Source organism: Chelonus insularis, unplaced genomic scaffold (assembly GCF_013357705.1).
Source record: "Chelonus insularis isolate UGA/USDA-ARS -01 unplaced genomic scaffold, ASM1335770v1 contig_17_pilon, whole genome shotgun sequence".
NCBI classification, from domain to species: domain Eukaryota; kingdom Metazoa; phylum Arthropoda; class Insecta; order Hymenoptera; family Braconidae; genus Chelonus; species Chelonus insularis.
Window position 1 is genome coordinate 92,710 of NW_023276415.1, and position 23,034 is coordinate 115,743.

General features: G+C 31.7%; 1 protein-coding gene across 1 annotated transcript in view; it reads left to right on the forward strand.

Moving 5' to 3' along the window:
* Positions 1-2,462: 2,462 nt before the first annotated feature.
* The window catches only part of LOC118064294 (neural cell adhesion molecule 2-like), a 433,677-nt gene continuing 413,105 nt past the window's right edge, over positions 2,463-23,034 (forward strand). The window contains exons 1-2 of the mRNA XM_035078796.1: positions 2,463-2,745; positions 11,297-11,429. Of these exons, the coding sequence (XP_034934687.1) occupies positions 2,463-2,745; positions 11,297-11,429 (416 nt within the window). The remainder of the gene's footprint in view (positions 2,746-11,296; positions 11,430-23,034) is intronic.

A 23,034-nucleotide genomic window follows, 5' to 3' on the forward strand; every position in this document is an offset into this window, starting at 1 on the left:
CGTTGACGAAAGACGAAAAGCTATTGAAAAAGGCTATGAAGTTTTAAATGTATTGAAAATATGGAAATATCAGATGATTCAATATAACCATGACACAGACGTTCGAGGTCTTTTGACTGATGATATTAACACCTTTTTAAAAATTAAACAAGTAAGTGGCTGGCCAAAACGATGTGAAAATATTCGTTTTGAACAAAAATTATATCTAAAAAACTATGAAAAAGCTAAAGGCGTTTAATTAGAAAGGGGAGAAAAAATACATATTCCCGGTTTGCGATCAGTTGCAAAATTATTTCTAAATTTATTAGTGTAAATTTGGGCAACGTGAAAATCTCACCTAAACTGAAACAGTAAATAATCGTGTTACGCTTATGGAATTACTAACAAATCCTGAGATCGATATCATAGGTGTAAACTGCGTTAAGAATGATATTTTAGGCCTAACAGGCCCCCCGTGCGTAGGCCCTGGCTGGGCAAGACTGAACCACTTGTTCGTCTTTAGATGTAAAAATGTTAAAACTAGACTCGTAGTCCAGTCAAATGAGGGAAATGGGATAATTTTGGTTTGCTGCGGCCAAAGTGATGATTTATAGATAACTAGATCGAAAATTTCGCGAGGAACACGATGGTGTAAGTCAAAAATGTTTGGCACGCATAGGGGGGGAGTAAATCGCGAAAAGCTGCCCCCCTATCGCGAATTTCTCGATTTCTATCATAGATATGAAAAAATGTTTTAAATAAAAGTTGTTCAGAATTCAATTTTAATTAAAAAAGTACTGAACACTTTTTTTCATATCTATGATAGATAAAAAGTTATTCGCGACTGAAGCTTCACTATCGACGAAAGCTCCAGTCGCGTCTAAGAAAATTAATTAAAAATACTTAACGCTGCAAATATCACTTTGTGGCGATTTATTTCGAAAAATGAGATATTAAAGTACATTTTCAGAGAAAACTTTTTTTTTTTATTGATTTTTTCATTATTTTTATTAACAATGAATTATTTAAATCGTCTCATTTTGGTTAAAATGCACCGATCAGCCCGATTTTGGGCTCAAAATGTGCAGAATTAAAAATTAAACATTTAATCTATGAAATTCGCCGTTGGGTGCGACAGAGAGCAATACATATCTCTCTGCTTCACTCGCACTTACACAAAACTTCTGCGCACGCGCCGAGTATTGTAAAGCGTAAGTGCGAGTAAAATGATCACTCGAACCGTAGGTGTGACAAAGACACTATACGGTGAGGGAAGAGGGGATGTTTTGGGCTCATGCTGGTTACTTCAAAAGTCTTTCTGAGCTTGAAATTTATCAGCGCGAGAATTTTTCTGAGTTCTACGCGCTTTAAATGTATTTCCTGTCGATCTAGCTATACTTTTTTAGGTACTTTTTCCGATTTTTTAACGCAAAAGAATAATTATGTGGGAGAGAAAAAATTTATATCTCCCACATAATTACCTCGATAGATCTAAAAATGTGCATACATATTCTTGACATATCTGAGAATATGTATGCCAATTTTTGCACATTCGTAATGACCGGAAGTCATCCATTTGAATTTTTAAAAAGAAAAGAATGGGAGAAAAATTAATTTTCTGAGAGAGAAAAAATTTATGTCTCTTACACAATTATATCAATCAATCTAAAAATGTACAAACATATTCCGGTTCGCGCGTAAATCACAAATCATGATCATGTGACAGACAAAATGACTAATCGCAGATACTTATGCGTAGTTGAGCTAGCTTTTCATATTAAGCAAGATAAATCTTGTGTGTTCTTCATTTTTTCCTTGAACGTATTATCAGTGTTATTTGTATTTTGACCGTTTTTAATGGTAAAATGGCACCAAGACAGAAGAGAAATTTTTTTTCATTCTAGTGGATTCAAACTGGCTCAAAAGACGTGTTAGAATTATCGTGTTTGCTAAAAGGAAAAGAGAAGAATGATGTAGTGGGCCTTCCATTGAAAAACAATAAAACTGAAAAAGGTACTCGTGATTTGGAGGTAAGTATATCTTTTGTTGTCTCAAGATAAGTGCAAAAAGAATCTTTTCATGTTGCAAACATACTTATTGTCTCTTTGTTCCAAGTAATCTAATAAAAAATAGGTTAGAAATATGAAGTTCATTGAATAATAAATAAGAAACTCATTCCATTATTTAAGTGATTGATTCAAAAACTTATGTTTATATTTTGATAACGATTTATGTATTAAAAAATTGTTGAACATAAATACATATTCTTTTATTATTAAATTTTGCAAAATGAGCTTTTTATATTTAATAATAAATCGTTAAATCGATTGTAGCTACTGAAGAGGATTTGAACAAGATCTGCTTAGATAAATATGGCTGTGTCTGCGATAGTGATACCAAAATATTTTATGAGAGAGTTATTAAAAGGAAACAAAAGTTAGAAGAAGCTAATAAATCTGCCCAATTAGCAGCAAAAAAAAGTCATGCACAACTTAGCTACAGAGTTAGGCAGTGAAACATATATTTTCAATATTCAAGAAGCTAGTAAAACAACCTCATTAGACCAAAATTCAACACGAAAATCCTCGATTTCTAAGAAAAAATCTGATGCAAAAATGTTAAAAAGTATAATTGATAAACGATTACTCAAAGAAAAGAATATTACATCAAAGAGTCAAATCAATAAACAAGCATTCAATTCTTCATTATTATCTGAGAATGTAGAACATGAATATTTCGATCATTGTATTGAAACAAAAAATTGTGGTAAAAAAATGATTTAAAAAAAATACTAAAGATATTAATTCGATAAAACCATTAGCTTTTCGATCGAGTATTTTCAACATAAATAATATTATTGAAAAATCAGTAGAAAAATATATGAACGGGATCCATTCTTTCAACATTAACGAATTGCATGATAAATTTTGCTACACTTGAACAACCTAGAGAACAATCTATTAATAATCAGAATAATTCAACATTTACACAATTAATATAAAATACGTTGAATGAATTTTTCTCTCCATCGACTGTAATAAATTCTGGATTTCATGAACCGATGATGACATCGACTCCTCTTAATTCTACAGAAAATGGATGTACAGGAAATTTTTGGCATATGCTAAATAATTAAGGAATATTTTCTGAAAAATGATCACATTCAAGTACACCTATGACAGATAATACTACCGCAATCAGTACCCTAGATAACCCAATATATAGAAAGCAACACTGAAATAGATTCTCAGTTCATGTCTTCAGTACCATCAGTATATGGAAATTTTCTGAAACTAAACACATCAAACTCAGCTAATAACTCGACATTACAGCCAGAACAAGAAATATATTCTGACAATGTTGAATAGAATATGAAGGATCAATGAAATTTCAACCACTCAACAGATCCTGTAATAAATAATAATGAAGAAAGTGACGAATCAGGAATTGATGATTTAGATGACTGAGCCATTGGAGCTCTACATTCTTTTTTTTTCGAAAGAAGGTTCATAAATTATATTTTATATAATTTCTGTATGTAATACCTAAAAATAATAATTATTATTTTACAGTTATCGAAAGAGATCTTGAGTTTCTTCGAATGACAGAGGCAGCTTTGGATATGGCATTCCATGGTCAACGAAAAAATAATTTAGAATTAACACTACATGGCTAAGTTAATGACATTGGCCTGTAGTCGATATCAATATTAATTCGTTCACTTAATAATAAATATTGATTAATCGAAATAGTAATATTACTTTAAATATTTTTTTCTGGTTTTCTTACAAATTGATAGCAGAAAAATGTAAAATATATTTCCCTTCTAACATTGTGGACAAGATAAAAACTGAAGCTAAAGCCAAATCAAGAAAAATCAACATTAGTACAGCTAGCTTTATTTGAAGTCTAGCTAGACCGCAAAAGGTAATAGACAATCACGGTTTGGAGTGCATCCACAACTTCTGAAGGCAATGTTTGGTAATAACATAGAGTTCGAAAAAATATTGTTCTCATTACTCTCTTGTATTCCAATAACTTATTATAAAATTTTTTTATACCGTGGGCAAAGGCAAAAAGCACAGAAAATTTCTCTAAAAAACGTTCAATTACTATGTTGATAAAATAGCATGGAATAAAAGGGGTTGTGATAATATGATTATATCAGATATTGATAAAAAATTTTTGTATAATTGACAAAGGCCAATGACAACATTTAATCTTATATTAATGTGTATAACGCATATCACATTTACATACATATGCAGAGGTTGAAATTTTATTTTTCTAAATTAATAATTTAGAATTAATAATTATTTAACAGTTAGCAAAGGTTATCTTGAATGTTCTCATAAAATAGTAGAAATAGATGAAAAAGCTCTTGAAATGAATAAAAAATCCACGTCACCCTCTCGCCAAAGTAGCCAGGTAAACTTCAGCAATATATCAACTTTTTCCAATAGTTAAGATTAATTGTATTTGTCTGATTTATATTTTTATTTAATATTTATTAGTTACCTGGAGAATTAACCATGCGATCAAGAAAGACACATGATAAGATATCAGTAAATCACAACATTCATCTTCCAAAAGAGACAATCGTTTGTCCTTTAAAAAGATGTTATGCTTCACAACCGGACTTATATGATTGGAAAACACATGTAAGGGAAACATCGTTAGAGATTTAAATCAATCAATAAATATAGTGCCATTGGAAAAAGTGGCACGCATCCTGGGATAGATGACGAACTGTCTGAGGCTCTATTTGGTAAGTTTTTTCGTTTATAAACGCTGGTAATTATTGTTTGTATAGAAAGTTACATAATTTTTTCTTTATTTCAGCTTGGCTGAATTGTTATATTGAACCACAAGTTTGACGTCTCGATCACATACGCTGTATTAATAATAAAAGAAAAAATCCCAAAAAAATACTAATAGTGCAGAAAATAACAAAAAAAGTGAAACAATGTAAAACATTTGTCATACATTTATAATTAAATTTATTATTATCAATAACTATAAAAATATTAATGAATATATAGATTCCACTTTAGTCCTACAAATCCTAAAACGGCTGGAAACACTGGACCTTACCATACCCTAAAGCGAATTAAAGTAGTACATTTATATACTACTTTACGTCCGAGCTTATCATATTGAGACATATGTGACACTTTGAAGCGTAATGCAGAACTTTTTTTATATATCTATGAATACTATCCTATAGGATATTATAAGTCACAATTCCGCTTTGATAGTACGAATGCTACTAGTACATTTCCAAGATTTTTAGCAAAACTTTTATTTCGATTCGGGACAATATTGATCTTCTATCATGGAGTAAAGATAATCAAGAAAATATTGAAGTTGTATTAAATACCTAAGATGAACAACATACTTCTAGTACTTTAATAAGAGAACCGCCAGCTAAAGTTCTCAAACTGTCAGGAAGAGTATGTGTTCTTCAGGAATCTAACACTCAAAATATTACTTCAACAATAACAGAACAAAATTTTGATTTATCATCGAAAATTAAGCTACCAGGAGTGAATTTTTATCTTAATATCAATAACTGTTCAAGCATTGCAATCCATTTTAATAAAGAATAAATACATATTATTGTTTTAAAACTTATATTACATTAGTGTAGTTGAAGATCGGTTTTTTTTAATTTAATAAAAATTCTTTAAATTGATGACAATAGAGAAGATGTCTTTTTTAATGTATTATAGTTATTGTACAGCTTCAAAAGTTAACTTTTAAGACAAAGATGACATAAAAGATTGTATGCAATAAGTGTAAATAGTGATAAATTGGCATAAGATATTTACAATACGATTAGAGGCGAGTTTTGTAAATATCGCATGCCAGTTTATCACTTTTCCGACTTATAGCATAAATACCTATTATTGGTTTGTTTTACCGGGGTAATAAAACATTTTCATGTTAAAATTTTTTCTATCCCTAATAAATTTAAAACTTGCTCTGTATACTAATAAAACGGCACAATATACAACTATGTAGCATAGAAAATAGGCCAAATCATTTCAAATTATATATTTCGTCTCAAATCTCGAGTAGCGGTAGATACTCGGTACCACGTCACCTACACATTCTACCCCCTATCCATCTGTTGCCCCTTGTCAAACTAGCGCGCTCTTGCGCTTTATTTGATTTTTGGATATGGATACTGTTAAGAATTCGAGCAAAATGATAATTATTCAAAGGGAAGCGAACCCTGTTAACATTCGAATACCTAGGCGAGTAATGCCTAGTCTCAACTTGAAGAGTAGATGCCGTTAAGTGATTGAAATACAATAGGAAATCAGGAATTTATCTTTTTTAGTTTTATTCTAATATCACAATTACAAATTACAATAATCACAATAATTTCACTGAATTAAAAGTTTTAATATTCTCAAAATAGTCTAAATGAATGTCTGAAATTAATTTGAATATCTGAGAGATACACTGTACACTCTTTGAATGATGAATGTGCATGTGGTGATTAACCTACGTGTAATGCATTGAATTTGTCACTTCGTCGATGAGAAGTGGGTCGTAAATCCACCTCTGAAGTTGCCTGAATTGATTGTTGCACTTCAATGATAATCTTAAGCACTAAATGATTACTTGGATTAGAAATAAAAAATAGGTCTGAGCACACTTTGTCTGTGCTAACACGACGAACGTCCCATTAGTAATTTTTTATAACAAATTTAAATAGTTGTAATCAATGTTTGTTGAAAACATCCATATACATGTGATATACATGTTACTTATTCAATAAATACAATTTTTAATTGTTTATAACAAGTTCGTATTGTTATAAACAATGTGTAATTGCTGAAAGTCATATTTGGTTGTGAACAATATTGTCTAGTCAGTATCGACTCAATTTTCAAATGAAATTGTTATTGTTCGACTTAAAAGTATTTTGAATAGCTAATCTTTTCGTTTTTTTATGAGTTATTTTGTTATTAAAAAAACGGCTCGACCGAATTTGTTCAAATTTCACTTAGATCTTTTTTTTGATAATATCTTTCGGATTAATTTTTGTTGAAGTCGATATCTCAATCCGTTCTTAAGATATTGAAAACGAAAAAAATGCTGACGTCCATACATACGTACGTACGTGTACACACATCATTCTAAAAATTGGTCAGTATGCTTGCAAATACCATGAAATGTGGAGATACGATAAAAATTCAAATTTCGACCCAATTTCAATAACTTCCTAATGGGAAGTTAACTAGTGAATTGAATGTCTTGACTCAACACGCGTGTGCTTGGTGAGAAAGAAAAGCAGGGAATGGCGTGATGAAGAAGGCGGTAATCATAAGAGGTCAAATTAGGTGTCAGATTTATGTCAATAGACCACCTAAAATATTGAATGATGCCTTGAGTTGATAATTTATCGACATGAAGATGGCCGCCTGACTTCCAATCAGCTGGTCATTCAAACATAGGACATAGAAACGTTGAAATTCTTATTTAAAACTTTAGTCAATCAATCCATTTTTTTGTAAAGTAATCATGCCTCATCGATTATTTACAGTGGATAAGAGATTCTATGAATTGGCTGAAAAAATGAATGGTTCCTTATTTTCGTTTATCAATTCTTTTATTTTATTACTGTTCATACCAGTCAAATAGCATTTACGCTGACAAATTTACGAGAATAAGCTCGTATCGTAGCACAGATAGAGAAAACCCAATACATCCTATATCTTTTGTCAGACTCAATCTCTTTACCCTGGTGCACTGCAAATCCCAAGATTCCTCAAACGTGTTAAAATAACATACACGAAGCGTATTCAATGTAAAATATCCATAAACAAATTATACATTATTTGTAGACACTTTTCACACATTTCATAGTGTGTGAACAATCTATACTTTGTTTACGGCATTTAACATTAAAAAGGCTTAGCGTGTTAAAAGTGTCTACAAAAATAACAGACTTGGATTTGCAGTGTGGAAATATTGGTATCACTTCGACTTTGTCCAACTTATCTCAAATTAACTTGCCTAGCTATAATTATTACTAAGAATGAAAAATAAATTTGAACAAACGTCTATATTTAAGACTAATAAAATTTTTTATAGATAATCGAACTCGAGATCATCACGAAAAATAAGAATTCTATCCAGAAATCTTCTATCAACAGAGAACATTACAAAAATTAAGCTACGTCTTATGACATTTTTTTCAACTAGCTACTTCTCCAGGTTAAGTAAAAATTGATTGCAAAAGAAATTTATCGTAAATTTTCATGTACAAAATTACTTTTTAAATTATTTTAAGGAAATTCGAAAAAGTATTTTCTTACACAATTCATCGAAAGTAAAGAAGAAAAAGACTTAATTTTATACATAACATAGCACTACATTTGAGTTCAAACTTTTTTGGTGTTTCAAAACTTTTTTAAATAATTATTCAAAAATAAGAATTTGGTTATTTGCAGAGTCATTTGGGCTGTGTACATGGCGCAAAGTTTTACCTTCATTTGTGAATGAAAGTTTTAGTGGTATACTTCACACACTTGAAGAAAAATTCTGAATAAGATTTATGCTATCAAATATTTATGTATATTTTGATCAAACATTCGATCTACAATTTCTCACGCACACTTATTTGATTTTTTTATTAAACAATTCATGAAACAATTTCAAGGTTTTGCGATGATGGCAAGTCAAACTCGGCACAATTTTATGATTTCAAACATTTTTAGCATGTAGAACAATTTGAAAATATCGAATTTTCAAACAACAGTGACGTGGCACCGGTTTTTTTACAGATATCGAACGATATCTGTTTTTAGCGGATCAAGAGTAACTGCTCGTTACTCGTGCCATGTCACGCCTTACTTTTGCTCTTTCTCTCTTTTCGTCACTCTTTTCCTGTCTGTCATGTCATGCGACGAGTAGACACTCTTATACACAAAACTTTGTATTTCTTTCTTCCCCGCAATCTTATCAAGTTTGCTTCATTTACACGAAAATTATGTGGGATATAAGCGAACTATACGTACATTCGCCATTTACATCATCTATGACCTTTCATTTGCTGCATATATGATAATTTTTTATTAGTTTATTAAAAAGATATTCAACTTTAAAGATTAAAAGTTGGAAGTTTTCTGAAAAGCATTCAGCCATTCTTATTCATAGGTGAAAGTGGGATATTTCGCGTTTTCTCAAGTTGGCACTTAATCTGTAATGCATGTTTATATTTTATCCGCCATTTAATATTCCTAAAATTGTTAAAATTTATTGAATCATCAATAATTACATATGCTAAATAGACTTAAGTTCGTGAATAATTTCTCTTATAGAATGCATGTGGTAAAGCTGTACAATTTGTTTTAATGTCAGGCAGGTGGTATGAGAATTTAATATAGTTCAGTATCTTGCCAAAACTACCATTATCCGATGTCAGTAAAACGTCGCTCCATGTACACGTCCAAAACGACTTTGTGAATAACAGAATTTTCATTTTTCAATAATTATTTGAAAGAATTTTAAAACAGCAAAAACGTTTGAACTTCGGCCAAGTCTGACGAAATTTTTATCGAATTAACTTCTTTTTCAAATTGAATGAAAGTCCATTGCAACAAAAAATTATCGTAAATGTTTATCTACAAAATTACTTTTTTCATTATTTACGGAAAATTCGAACAAGTATTTTTTGACTCTATTCATCGAAATTTACAATCAAACATTGCGTCGTGACGTCACTAGCGAACTTTTCAGTATAGAGTAGGGTGTTACTCGGCACTGTAAATATGAGCCGCGAGAGCGCGCTAGTTTAATAAGGGGCAATAGTTACATGGGGCAAAAAGTGCAGGTGACGTAGCGTCAAATATCTACGGCTACTCTAGAATTATAACTTTGCTGCTAATGGAAATTGAGAGACAAAAATTAATTAGGACATAGAAAAATACTTATCGAGGCTTTTATTTTACAACCATAACGAGGAAAAGTGTAAACATAATAGCTATGTGTTTAGAGCGTTGCACTGACATTTCACCGACCAGAGTTCGGTGCCAGTCACAGAAAGTTTTTTTTATTTTTTTTTTATTTAAGTGATTTTATATATTTAAATATTAATATTTGTATCGATGTACCTATTTTATTGAAATATTATTTCAATTAATTCTGAAGAGTAAAAAAATATTCAAACAGTATAAAAGAATGATTAAAAAAAATGATGAGAAAGTTATGAATTTTAATTCATGAAAAGCTCATCGTTATGATATATTTATATATTCATATTTATGAGTACAATCTACTAAGTGCTAATCTTGTATTTGTATCAAAACAAACATAAAATTTAGATCTCTAATGTTTTCTTCCTGTTAAAACCACAATCATTTGTAGACAATTGTCACATTTGATTAAGATAATTAACGCGAATCCATATCTATGTCTTCTTTTTTATTTACAATAATAATTTCTCATTACAAAAAAATGACTTGAGATTATCATGTTAAGATGAGCAACTCTCATCATTTCAGCTTGTTTAGGTGTCTTTAATTTCTTTTTCTAGCAGTTCCGCTTGTTCTCAATCGTTTCTTTTATTATCTTTAACTCATTAATCTTCTCTCATACCGAAGTTAATTCATTTTAGAATATAGTATTTTAACTTTGAATGTATAATATTTAGAAAAATCTAATATTGTATATAATTTTGACCACTATAGGGAAAAAAGTGTATAAGCATAGGACTTTCCCTACACTGCGCAACTCGCAGAAGTGACTACCCAACCTTATTAAAGTTTATTACATATGAGAATTTATCTAATGTTCTTTTCAACAATGAAAAATTAGAATTATTACAATTGCTACCATAGATATCTTTATTCACTTATAAATACTTCCTATGAGTATTTTTATCGTTTATCGTTCCTAGTATTTGTTAGATCCGTTAGTCTGCTATTTTCTGACACAAAAATCTGAATCAATTTTTCATTCCTAAAAATTAAGTCAATGAGACTGATAGAACGATTAGCTGTGTTAATGCTGAAAATATACTTCTTCTGTTAATTGTCTTTTATACTAATTCATATTAAACTAAATATTTCACAATTACTCACTATAAGTACATTACGTCAATCAAGTAAAAATTTACATCATTTCACTAGTATATTAGTGAATAAGCCATGACTTAAGCATGTTAATGATACATGTTACGAACGATAAACTGTTTGTCATTAAAATCCATACCTCTGTACACATTAATATATTCATCTCGTTTGACCTTTTATGAATCCCTTTTTTGAGAATTAAAAACTAAGAATAATGTTTGTTTCAGTCCCATTATTCAACATTAGTGCTGTAGAGGGTGGAGCTGTAGAGTTACCTTGTGATATAACACCTACAGAATCTGATTCTCTCCACATGGTGATGTGGTTTAGAGGTCATGCGGATGGAGCACCTTTGTACACGTAAGAAAATGACATTCACAGTATTCAGAACATTATATATTATACCAAAATACTGATGTGTCACATAACTATAAAACGATACCAAAAGTAAATGTCTATATGTAGGTAGACTATATGCATTATAGTTCATAAACTGGATGAGGTTCAGTCGAAAAGAGACCACTGAAAGTAGCAGTCCGGCTGACAATTTACCCCTCATTATCGGATATGTATTGAACATTAATATTCAAAGAAAAAATAAATGTATCTGTACCAGATTGTAGGATGTTCATTTTTTTATTCCATAGGTATTAATTTTCCACAAATGTTCAGTAAAGTAAATTTAATTATCAATACTAAATTAGAAAATACTATGCATCAAGAAAATAACCCCAGTATGGATATTTTTACATATCGTAACATATATTAGTAGTGTCAAGATAATTTTTGAGGCTTTTTAAAAAAAATCTACATACGGAGATATTGGTCTAAGGCAAATAATCGTGTAAGCGTGATTTTGGATTTTGTGTGGTAGTCTACATTTTTCTTTTGATTAATATATTTAAAATGCTCAAAAAAGCTGAATAATTTTGAAATTAAAAAAAAAAAGGAAATGCTCTCTAGGTGTGATTCCAAAGGTCTATATGGATAATATCCCAATAGATAGGGTTGAAATTTTTTTTTCGCTTTTGTTGGAGTATAATGTAATATTTAAGAGAAGAATTTATGTATGAATTCCTGTTTATTCTGAGAGCATAAAAATCAAAAATATCTTAAACAATTTTTTTAGTCCATTTTAGGTATCGTGCTCGTGTCAGGAGCCAATGTACCTCATCGCTGCGTGATGAGGCCTCCCACCATTTTATCCTACGTTATAGAATTAGCACGTCCCAATATACCAATACGGTTACTTCAATTATTATTATCATTAAATAACCATTTTCTTTAATCTGCTTTGGAATTAATGCGTTGTGTATAATAAACAGAAAAATTAGTATTCACTCGGGAGTAAAAATTATAAAAATTACTATTATATTCTGAATACGATGTTTGAGGATGTAAAATAATTTTCTTTATATACTACAGGCATGATATGTCGCGCTTATCATGCCTGTAGAGGGAGGTCTAACCCATCGATTAGAGACCAGTGCAATAATACAATCACTTAAATTCATAAAAAGTTAAGTATTAAAAAAAGTTAATTTGTATGGGATTACAACTTAACAATTGATTTAGCCAAATCGAATGAAATCAATAGAAAAAAAAGAATAAAATTTTTCGCTATATCACTTGATTTTCGAGATATCAAAACTGAAACTTTTTAGTTTTTCAAACATCGATATCTCGAAAACGAAGCAGTATATCGAAAAATGTTATTCTTTTTATTCAATTTATTTTCATTCGATTTAATAAAATCGATTGTTAAAATATGGGCCTGTGCAAATTATACTCAATAGAGGGGTCACGGTCTATACGCGCATGTGTCGGATAGCTCACTTGCCATCAATGTTGTTCTCTTGTACTCAGTCTTTTGTTTCGACTGTCGACTTCTCATGATTGAAATTGTTCCTAATGATTCATCTCATTCAAACGTAAATTGTATCTTACATTTTAAAAATGCAGAGATTACTTCAACAACGAGTGGATTTAATTTTCAATATTGCCAAGTGACAATTCACTATCATACTAGATAATAGTTCGTTTATTTTTCTTCCCAAAAAGTATTTTTTTTTTTGTAAAGTTTGAGAAAAATCACTGTTTATTTTGTGAAAGCTAACTAATTTTAAGTACTTTTGTTTATTAGAAATATTCTTTTTTCTTTCGTAAAAATCAAAACTAAACTGATTTTATTTATTTCGTAATAAAATAATATATATTTTTATCAGTGAAGATCCACAATAAAATCATGAAATCTATCTTTTTTAAAAAGTATTTTTTTATTTACACTATCATCTAATTAATGAACGTTTTTTTTTTTTTTAAATCATTTTAGAAGTAAAAAATTTTTTACTTTCATTTCAGGGGGCTTTGCTCCCTTCACCCCCATTACAAGTCTAACTATTGCTGAAACTGGAATTTTTGAGGAGCCCTTTCCACTGTGTCCCTAATCGACCGCGTCTCCCCTCTACGGCTAGAATAAACCACGCTCATCATTACCCTAAGTATATAAAAGATCGCCTGCACCACGGGACCTAATGGCAATCATCGTCTCAGTGAGATGACGCCACTCAAGTCACGCGTATACGCACTCGCTTTCGGTTCGTGTGTATAATCTACTATTATCATTAGACAAGTACAAGAGTTTCTTACAAATATCCATAATCATAAAAAGTTTTAAAACCATCCATAAATTTTAGTTCTCTGTTGTGATGTTTGAACGGCCATTTTTATTTCGATGCATAAATAGTAAGTAATTAATTACCTTTTTTTAAGGAAATTTTGGTGATTATTATTATTTAAAACAAACTTTTGTACGTTTATAATGATAAAGAAAATCATTTTACATCCTAAAACATCGTATTGGAAATATAATAGGAATTTTTATAATGTTTACAGTTAACCTTAAAGTTCAGAATTCAAGATTAGAAACTCAATATGAATAAAAATCATTCCCACCATTGATAATCACTCACAAGATACAAATCAGGCATTAATGCTTACGAGTGTACACCCAAACGAATGAATGCCTGGTCCATACCTTAAGAGCTACACCTAATCCCTCCGAGTAATTATCGACTAAGAGGATTTTTTTTTATAAAGTTTCATATTTACATTTTTTTTCAATGCTCCATAACTAAAGTCTTAGGCTGAGCAATTTTAAATAATAATTAATATGCCTAATTTGAATAACTTTATTGTTGGACTAATAAACTGTTGGATTTTTACTAAAAAAGTTAAAGAAAAAAAAATTATGTAACGAGGTTATTTTCCTGGAGGTAGATGAAGTAGGAAAAAAGTTTAGTAGGCAATCTATCAAACTAGTTTATCGATTATGTTTAAGAAATTTATCCTCCGAGTAGGTTTGCCTTTAAGGCCAGAGAACAAATAAAGATAGAATTAAGAACTCATGAAAAACAAAAAAAGAGGGATGTTTGTGATGAATTTCCCCCCTTTTCATGACGACTCCTCCACGTAACTAACTAAGTGGACGGAGTCAAACAGTATAAAAGTGGTAGATTCTTCAGAGATTAACACACTTGTTTCTGAAATACTAGACTGACGAGACCAACGAGAGTTGTAGCTCACGTTGTAAATCACAGAGTTGTAGCTCTGGCTAAATGGTTGTAGCCTTGTAGTTCCGTTGGTTGAAGCTTTCCATCAGTGAGACCTGAAAGGTTGTAGCCACCAGGAATAACCACGGAGGGTTTTAGCCTTCCGGCCAGGAGTGCTCTTGGTATTAGTAAGCAATGAAGAGTTGGAGCATTAAGTCCGTGGGAGAGTTGTAGCTCCGCTCTAACGAGTTAAAGTTCGCCAGTTCTTTAGGTAAGGTTGAAGCCTTCCCTCTAGGAGTTGTGAGCTTTCAGCGTATCCTGGGACGAGTTATAGATTGTCTTAAGTAGATAGGCTTTTGGGTTAGACGGTGAAGAGTTGTAGCTCACACTCGTACCCCTAGAAGAGTGATAGCTCTTCGTTGATGAGTTGGAGCTCGTCAATTTTCTAGGTAAGGTTGTAGCCTTCCTTCTGAGGGTTGCTAGCTCAGTAGATATGTGTGTGTGTGTGTGTCTGAATCACTCTACTATGACCGACAGTGTCAGCAATTTACCACCTAAGCCGGCAACTTACCGACCGTGGGCTTAGTTGCCGATTTTTCCGCTAGATGGCGCTGTGCCGATCTGCAGTTGGTAATTGTTACCAATCTAGTGTCGGTAATTGTTATCGATCTTCTCCACCAGGTTGCACTGTTGTAATGACGCGCGAAATGTGGATTTTGAAAAGTTCGAAATTTTTATGATGCTAATGTTTAATTTAAATATTTTAAAAGTATATTTTACTCAACTTATATATTTTTATCCTATTATTGAATTATTCTTGATACTTCTATTTTTAGTAAATCAATTTAATGCATAAACCTTACTTTACAGAGAAGGTTGAGTTGTCAAAATTAGATCTTTTATTGCAATTAAACAAATTTTATTTCATAATTGACAAAAACATATAATTAAATAAATTTCTTACAATAATTCCTGAAAATATCTACTTCCTGCCCATTCAGTGTATCATGGAATCCTGAGGGGTATTGTCTTCATTTGTTTCAATAAATTTGAAATTGTTCCAATTCCCACCAATGTATTGAAGTGATAGGTTATCTTTCTTCATAAAGTCGATCAAGGTGTTATATCCAGTGTCGTCTTTTAATGCTTTAGTTAATCTTTTTGGCAGAAAAACTATGAATTCGTCATCTAGTGTGGCAATGACTGCGTCACTATGTCTTGATTTTACTCTTTTCAATCCTGTCACTTGATATTTTCGTGTAGTTTCTAATTCTGACATTTTTTTCTTCGGTCTTCGAGTATTATTCGCAATACTGTTGATGTAATCCATTTTTGTATTTTATTTCACTCAACAATGTATTAAACTTGACAACGTAATTATTACTTTGTTTTCCCTCAAGAGTGCACAACTAAGTGTGGATTCGATGATTTTCGTAGCAGAACTGATTTCAAAATGTCTCGTCTGTTTAATATAATCTACACTCTATCGGTGAATTTTCGGTTCTTAGAAAGTTTAACCGATATATTCAGTTCTTAGAAGTTCCTTTGTCAGTTTTATAAGAACCGCGTCTATGTCAATGACATCATATGGCTGACTTACAAGTAGAGCATAGATACAGAGTGACTGGGCTGAAAAGAGTCAATACAAATCATGGTGGTGCATTAACTGCAACAATCGACGACAAGTTCTTTGTTTATTTACCATCAAGATTGTCAAATGCTTTGAGAGAAGATAATATTACTTCCAACAAATTACTTGATTACGTCAAAGAAGATAATTTGGAACTCATATTCTTTGGTGGCAAATGAAATAGCTGCGAATTTGAACCTCGAAGGAAAGAAATTGATCAGAAGAAAGGAGAAAAAGAAGGTAATTTATCCATTAAACAATAATCAAGTAAAAAATAACAGATAGAAAAAAATCTATTGAATTTTCGAGACAATTATTTTCATGGAAATGACGTCATTAACTTTTCTCCCACTTTTTTTGGTAGAAGGGGTGAAAAACGGCAGTGGGGAGCTCAAAACATTAGAGCCATTGAGGGACTCTTTTCTCAGTTCATAATTAGTCTTGCAGAGAGAACGAGTGATCACCATAGATCTCGTTATTGATATAAAAGGCTATCGTTTTTCTAACGGAAAAGTGATTGTGAAAGAGTTGGCTTCATGTAAATGGCTAGGATTGGAAGAAATTGCCGAGTATCATTTTTTATTTAAACCACCATGTGATTACAGTGAATTATATATTGATGAAGAATGGGACGTTGATGTTGGTAAAAAATATTATCATGGACTTTCATGGGATATTGGTGATACACCATATGAAACACTGGACAAGTACTTCAAAGAGACATTGAACAACGTACGTTATATTTTTGTACGAGATTATGAAGTGCAATATTTCCTGGAATCATTGATAAAAACAGATATTCCGATTATTAACTTGGAAAGAGAGAATTTTGCAATTTATGATGTTACTGGATTCATGTGTCCACATCGTGACCAACACAACAAAGGAATAGTGAATAAAGGAATAAATATAGCACTTCCACGTCTATACTTCCATCGATACAAATGTGCACTTACGAATGTAAAGAAACTGAACCAATGGGTTTTTGAGAATATTTCGATTCTTGATGATGATATCAGACCAATCAGAATTTATCGAGTAACCAAAAATTTACTCAAGTTGAATCCAACAGATTTAAAACTTTTAACGAAAGAATTCATCATTGAAGAGGCTGCAAATAATATTGACACTGCATGGGACAAACTGCCCAATGAATGGAAATCAGATGAGGATTTTAAAATGTATCGACGATGTTACAATCATTATCCACCAAAAGACGACCAAAATGATGGCCCTATACCATTTGTTAAGGATTGTAAAATGTGTAATGAAGAATAAAATGTTTTGTAAAATGTGTTATAAAAATAAAAACAATTCATTTTGTTTTATTTATACAATCAGTTTTTCTCAATAATACAGGATTAATTATAATATTACATTTTTCTATTCGTAATCTAAATCTTTCTCTATCTCGAGCTGCTTCTTCCCAACATCCTTGTCTGGCTGCTCTGTAAGCATAAGTCCATGCATGCATTATGTGTATTTTCGGTTGAAGATTAAATTGAACAGATTTTTGTTCCATTATAATAATTTTCTTAATTGTCCACTCAAAGGTTTGTATTCAACAATTCGATCATGAATGATTAAACAATATGCTGATGTATTATCGGGTATCGGTTTTGTAGATTCAAATTCGATTCGCACATCCACAGGTCCAGATTTTAATGATTCATTCTGTTTTGAGCAATCGATGACAATTAAAGGTGCTTTTCCGATAAATTGTTCTTTTGTGAGAAGAGGTTCTGAATCTTTACCATAATATGATTCTTGGAAATTTTTGTACATATCATATAATAATGCATATTGATTGTGAGCTATGTCAAGATTCAAGTTGCCATATGGATAACATTGTGAATTGAGAAAAAGTTTTACGTTTCTCAAATTACAATGATCGAATTGACTGGAATTTTTTGTTGCATCATTTTTTCGTGCTGTTTGAAATGCCAATATAACATATCTCGGTTTCTCCAATTGTGTTGATGTTTTCACCATCCAGACGTTTTTCGTTGTTCTCGGTAACAATGGATATTCATAAGTTTCCCATGATCGAAAACTCACTGTTATCGGCGGATCCTTGGCAATATAATTTAATAATTGTATTTTTCTTGGATCCGACACTGTGATGTAAGGAATCATCCATTCAATTTTCGTCAATGTAATTTTTTCATCTGTACTAGCTGCAGCTTGTACTATTGCATTTAGATCGGTGTTTGAACGTGTTAAAACAAGTTCATGCCTAGCATTGACAATAATGCGATGATAATCTTCAGCAAATCCCAATAACATATTCAATGGCAACAAAATGTCAAAGTATCCTTTGTTATCCATAAGCTTTTCATCATTGACAATCCAACCTGTATTATCTAAATAATTTAATTAACTTGGATGAAGTGATAGATATCCTTTGATGACACTCGTAAGACCAACATTTTTATTGCGATCAATCTCAATGCCATTCAATTCATATCGTATTTCTTTAAATAAGTAACATAATGCCATGTTTACTAATTTCGTTGTCGATGCTACAGCAGTGTCATTAGTTTTCGTAAATTTTCCAGTAATATGAAGAGAACTCTTGCAAGGCAATAAGCACAAATCTTGATGTTGAACAGCAATCCGGATTTCATCGTTGTTGTTGATAGCTGATGTCTCCTCTCCCGCAGCCATGGCAATAAACACGCAAAACAGCACACTTTTCCTTTGACTTTTTTCGTATGCGAAGGCCCAAGCTCTTCAAAAACGAAATATTCTGACGATTTAGTCGTTTGAGGTTTCGTCGTTGACTGACAATTTTTTTGCATGGTAACTCAGTTTTATAGCTTCTTCCGACAATCGTTTCATCAACAATACCCATTATTTTACAGATTTCACATGCAAACGAATTGTTATTATTTCTCTTCTTTATAGTATTGCTTGCACGGTGATTGGAAGATAAATGACGTTAGATGGCACTTCAATGATTTTATATCCTGGTGGAACTGATGGAAAGAATTCATGAATTGTATGCACTAATTTATTATTTATGTATGCTCCTGTAGTAATATTGCACTCGATTCTCAATGCATTTATTTTCATGATATATACTGGTGAATCCGTCGTATGTGTTGATTTTGGCGAGATAAGTTTCAGACCATAACCCAACAGACGACCAATAGAATCATCTGGCTCGAAATTTATTGTAGCGTTATCACTGTAAATCTCACTGTGCAATTCATTGTTGTTAGGTTTAATGGGAATTGACAATTTAGGATCAGCTTTCTTCAAATAATTTTCAATATCTTCAATTTCATAGCTTCCTGTTGGTATTTCAATAATTTTATTTTGTTTATTTATATTATAATAAAATTTATTATTTCCAATATCAATGTTTGGGATAGAGTTGAATGTTAATAATTTAACAAGACCCAGTATCGTCCATGACTGATAAACTTTTTATTTATCTTCACTTTTTATATGGCTTTTGAGATTGAATTTCATGCCAAGTCCCCAGATGACTTTAACTTTTTCGCTGAGAAATTTTAAACATAGATGTCCACAATTCGTTGTTGAATAATCTTGTTGCTCTGTATGACTATATAGTATGCTACCAACATCGAGATATTTTTGAAGTTCAGGTGGAGGTTTTAAATTACCGAAACTATCGAAGTACATGGCTTTCTTTCCCCGTTTTTTATATGCCACCCAGTGAGTTCCAGGTCCATTTTTATCATCCAGGTTAATAATAGCTGACTCATTTTTCCATGGTTTAAATTTCGGTAAATCATTTCTCATGAGAACTCCACGAGAGTAGGGAATTTTCACAATTTCAGCATACCTCAAAATGTCGATGTTAGTTAATGCTCGATTTGGTAGCTCTATACGTTTTTTTGCCGGTTTCAGGTATAGACCATATCCTCGTTTACGTCGTTTAAAACGTAAACCTCTACCCAAAGCTGTGGCTTTCATTTTTTGATTGTGACCTTTTGCTTCATCCAATTGACGATGTGCAGCTTTAGCATCATTAACTGCTTTTGCAATACCTGAAGCTCCACCAGCTAAAGCACCAATTGCACTTAGACCGGCAAATATCGGTATAAGTGGTAAAACACCTCCAACCTTAGTCGGTACAGGTAATACACGAGGAACTCGAACATTCTTTTTTCCACCAATCGTTTTTACTGCTTTTCGTGCAGCTGATAATGCAGATTTTGTGGGATCTGCACCAGAATTCATCATTAATTTTGCAGAATTTACAATTTGTCTCAGGGGTTTCTTCTTTAAACCCTTTCCCAATCTTCTTTTCAAACCCATTCCAAGTTTTGATTCAACTTTCATGATGTTAGTAACTCCTAATGCAGCAGTTCCTTCACCGAGATTCACGTCTTTAGCAAACACTCTTTGCCAAGCTTTTTCAGCAAGCACTCTATCAGCTGCGTTTCGCACTTCTACGTTTTCTCGATTTTTTGAATACGCAATATCGTGCTCTTTACACGCTGCGTCTAACGGATTTACACCAGGATCACCACGTTCTAAACGTTTTTGTAATTTCGTTCCGGGTCTATAATACTGATATCCAGGAATATGTAACTCTAATGGCAATTTATTTATGATAGTGTTAACTAAACCGGCACCACGTGTGTACTGTGTCATAACCCAAGCCATACTAAAATAATTTCTATAAAAGTCGCGCGTTTATACTCTAGCTCTTCAGTTAATATCGAGATGAAGTTCGAGCAACAAATAACTCAATTACCAGTATCGAATTTCGACAACGTCGTACTACAAACTGTAAAAGTTCAACGCCATGGTAATTTATTACCGAGTAGCGTTCGCGGCGTGATATGTGGCCCTTCGAATTGCGGTAAAACAAATGCTCTCTTAGCTCTTATCATACACCCGAATGGATTACGATTTGAAAATATATATTTATATTCTAAATCCATACATCAACCAAAATATAAATTTTTGGAAAAATTACTTGAACCTGTAGAAGGTATTGGTTATTTTCCTTTTAATGAACATGAAGAAGTTGTCGAACCAGAGCAAGCAAAACCAAATTCAATGATGATATTTGATGACGTAGCGTGTGAGAAACAAGATAATATGCGTGCTTATTTTTGTATGGGACGACACCAAGATGTCGATAGCTTTTATCTCTGCCAAACTTATGCACGTATTCCTAAACATTTAGTGCGAGATAATCCAAATTTTCTCGTGCTCTTCTGACAAGATGATATGAATTTGAAGCATATTCATGATGATCATGTAAACACTGATATGTCATTTTCTGATTTTCGAGAACTTTGTTCTGAATGTTGGAATGATAAGTATGGATTCGTCGTTATTGACAAAGATAGAGAAATTAATTGTGGACGTTATAGAAAAGGATTTGATTGCTTTATTGATATATAAATTAAACAACAACAAGAGAAAAAGAGCATTTGTGTTGAAGTCATCAAAGTGATAGTATGAAGATAAGAAAAATGCAAAAACGTGCTGATATTTTGCATCATATTGCGAAAGCGGGTGACGCAATACGACATAAGCATGAAATTATTAAACATGGGCGAGAAATAACTCAACAATCTATAAACGAAATGTTTAAACCCGTCGTAACTTCTTTACAACAATTAGTGGACAAGACTCCGATGAAAACAGAGAAATTTGATGTAAAAAAAGAAGAGCTAATCAAAAAAGATTTTATAGAAGGAGCTACAAGCTTTCAAACAACACACGATGATTTTGATGTGGATAATAGTGCAATAACTGATGATGATTCTTTTACCACTGCTCCTCATCAAAGTACACCGATAAAAATTCGATTCAAAACATCAAGTAAAGGAATTGGATACGAAGTTCGGTGTAAGGAAATTAAAAAATAAACTGATGGTTGGTAATTCTGAAGCGAGATTCGATGATAAATTTGTTTACATTGGTAATAAAAAATATGAAAGCACTCCTGGTCTCTTAGAATTGCTATTTATGGAATCACCTGATGAAAATATAACAACAGAAAGTGACGAAAAAACTTATGGACAAATTTTAAAAAGCACTCACGCCTATCATTAACATTATCACCCTGACAGATGTCTTAGAGAGAATAAATATTCAAAGAAATATCAAAATATTATCAGCAAGTATTTACCGAAAAGTGGTAAAGGTTTGCCGAAATATATGATAAATCATAATCGACCACTGGACTATGTTTATTGGGATGATCCAAATGAACTTGTTGATCGATTGCGTCTACTCGTTCCATCGCGTGTAGCTGGGAATTTTGGTCACAACAATGAAATAATATCTATAATCGAAGAATTACATGAAGCTGGAATTATATATTAATTCAATGCTGATCACAAAAAAACTCATTGCTTAATTATCTTCTGAGGCGAAAGGATGTGTGTTGATATTTTTGGACGTCAGTTAACCAAAGATGTGCAAAAAAGTGCCATCCAAGGACCACCTGGTATTGGATTTAAATTAACAATTGATCATCAGTATGACATAAATAATAAAAGATTGTGCAATCTTGGTGAAACAATAGATCCGAATGATGCTGTATCCTTGGAGGTTGTTGAAAAAAAAATGGAGTTTTAAAAAAATTTATTGAAATAGAATTACGTTTTTTAAAAGAATTTATTTCACATTTAGAGGAATCAATTGAAAGAAATACAGAGAAAATCAAAACTCTTGATGTTTAAGTTGAACAGCATATAGAATCTTCCCAAGAATATCGAAAAATTCTAAGAGAAGAATTGAATAAAACAATTGAACTTCATGAGTCAGATCGATTGCGTGCATTAAA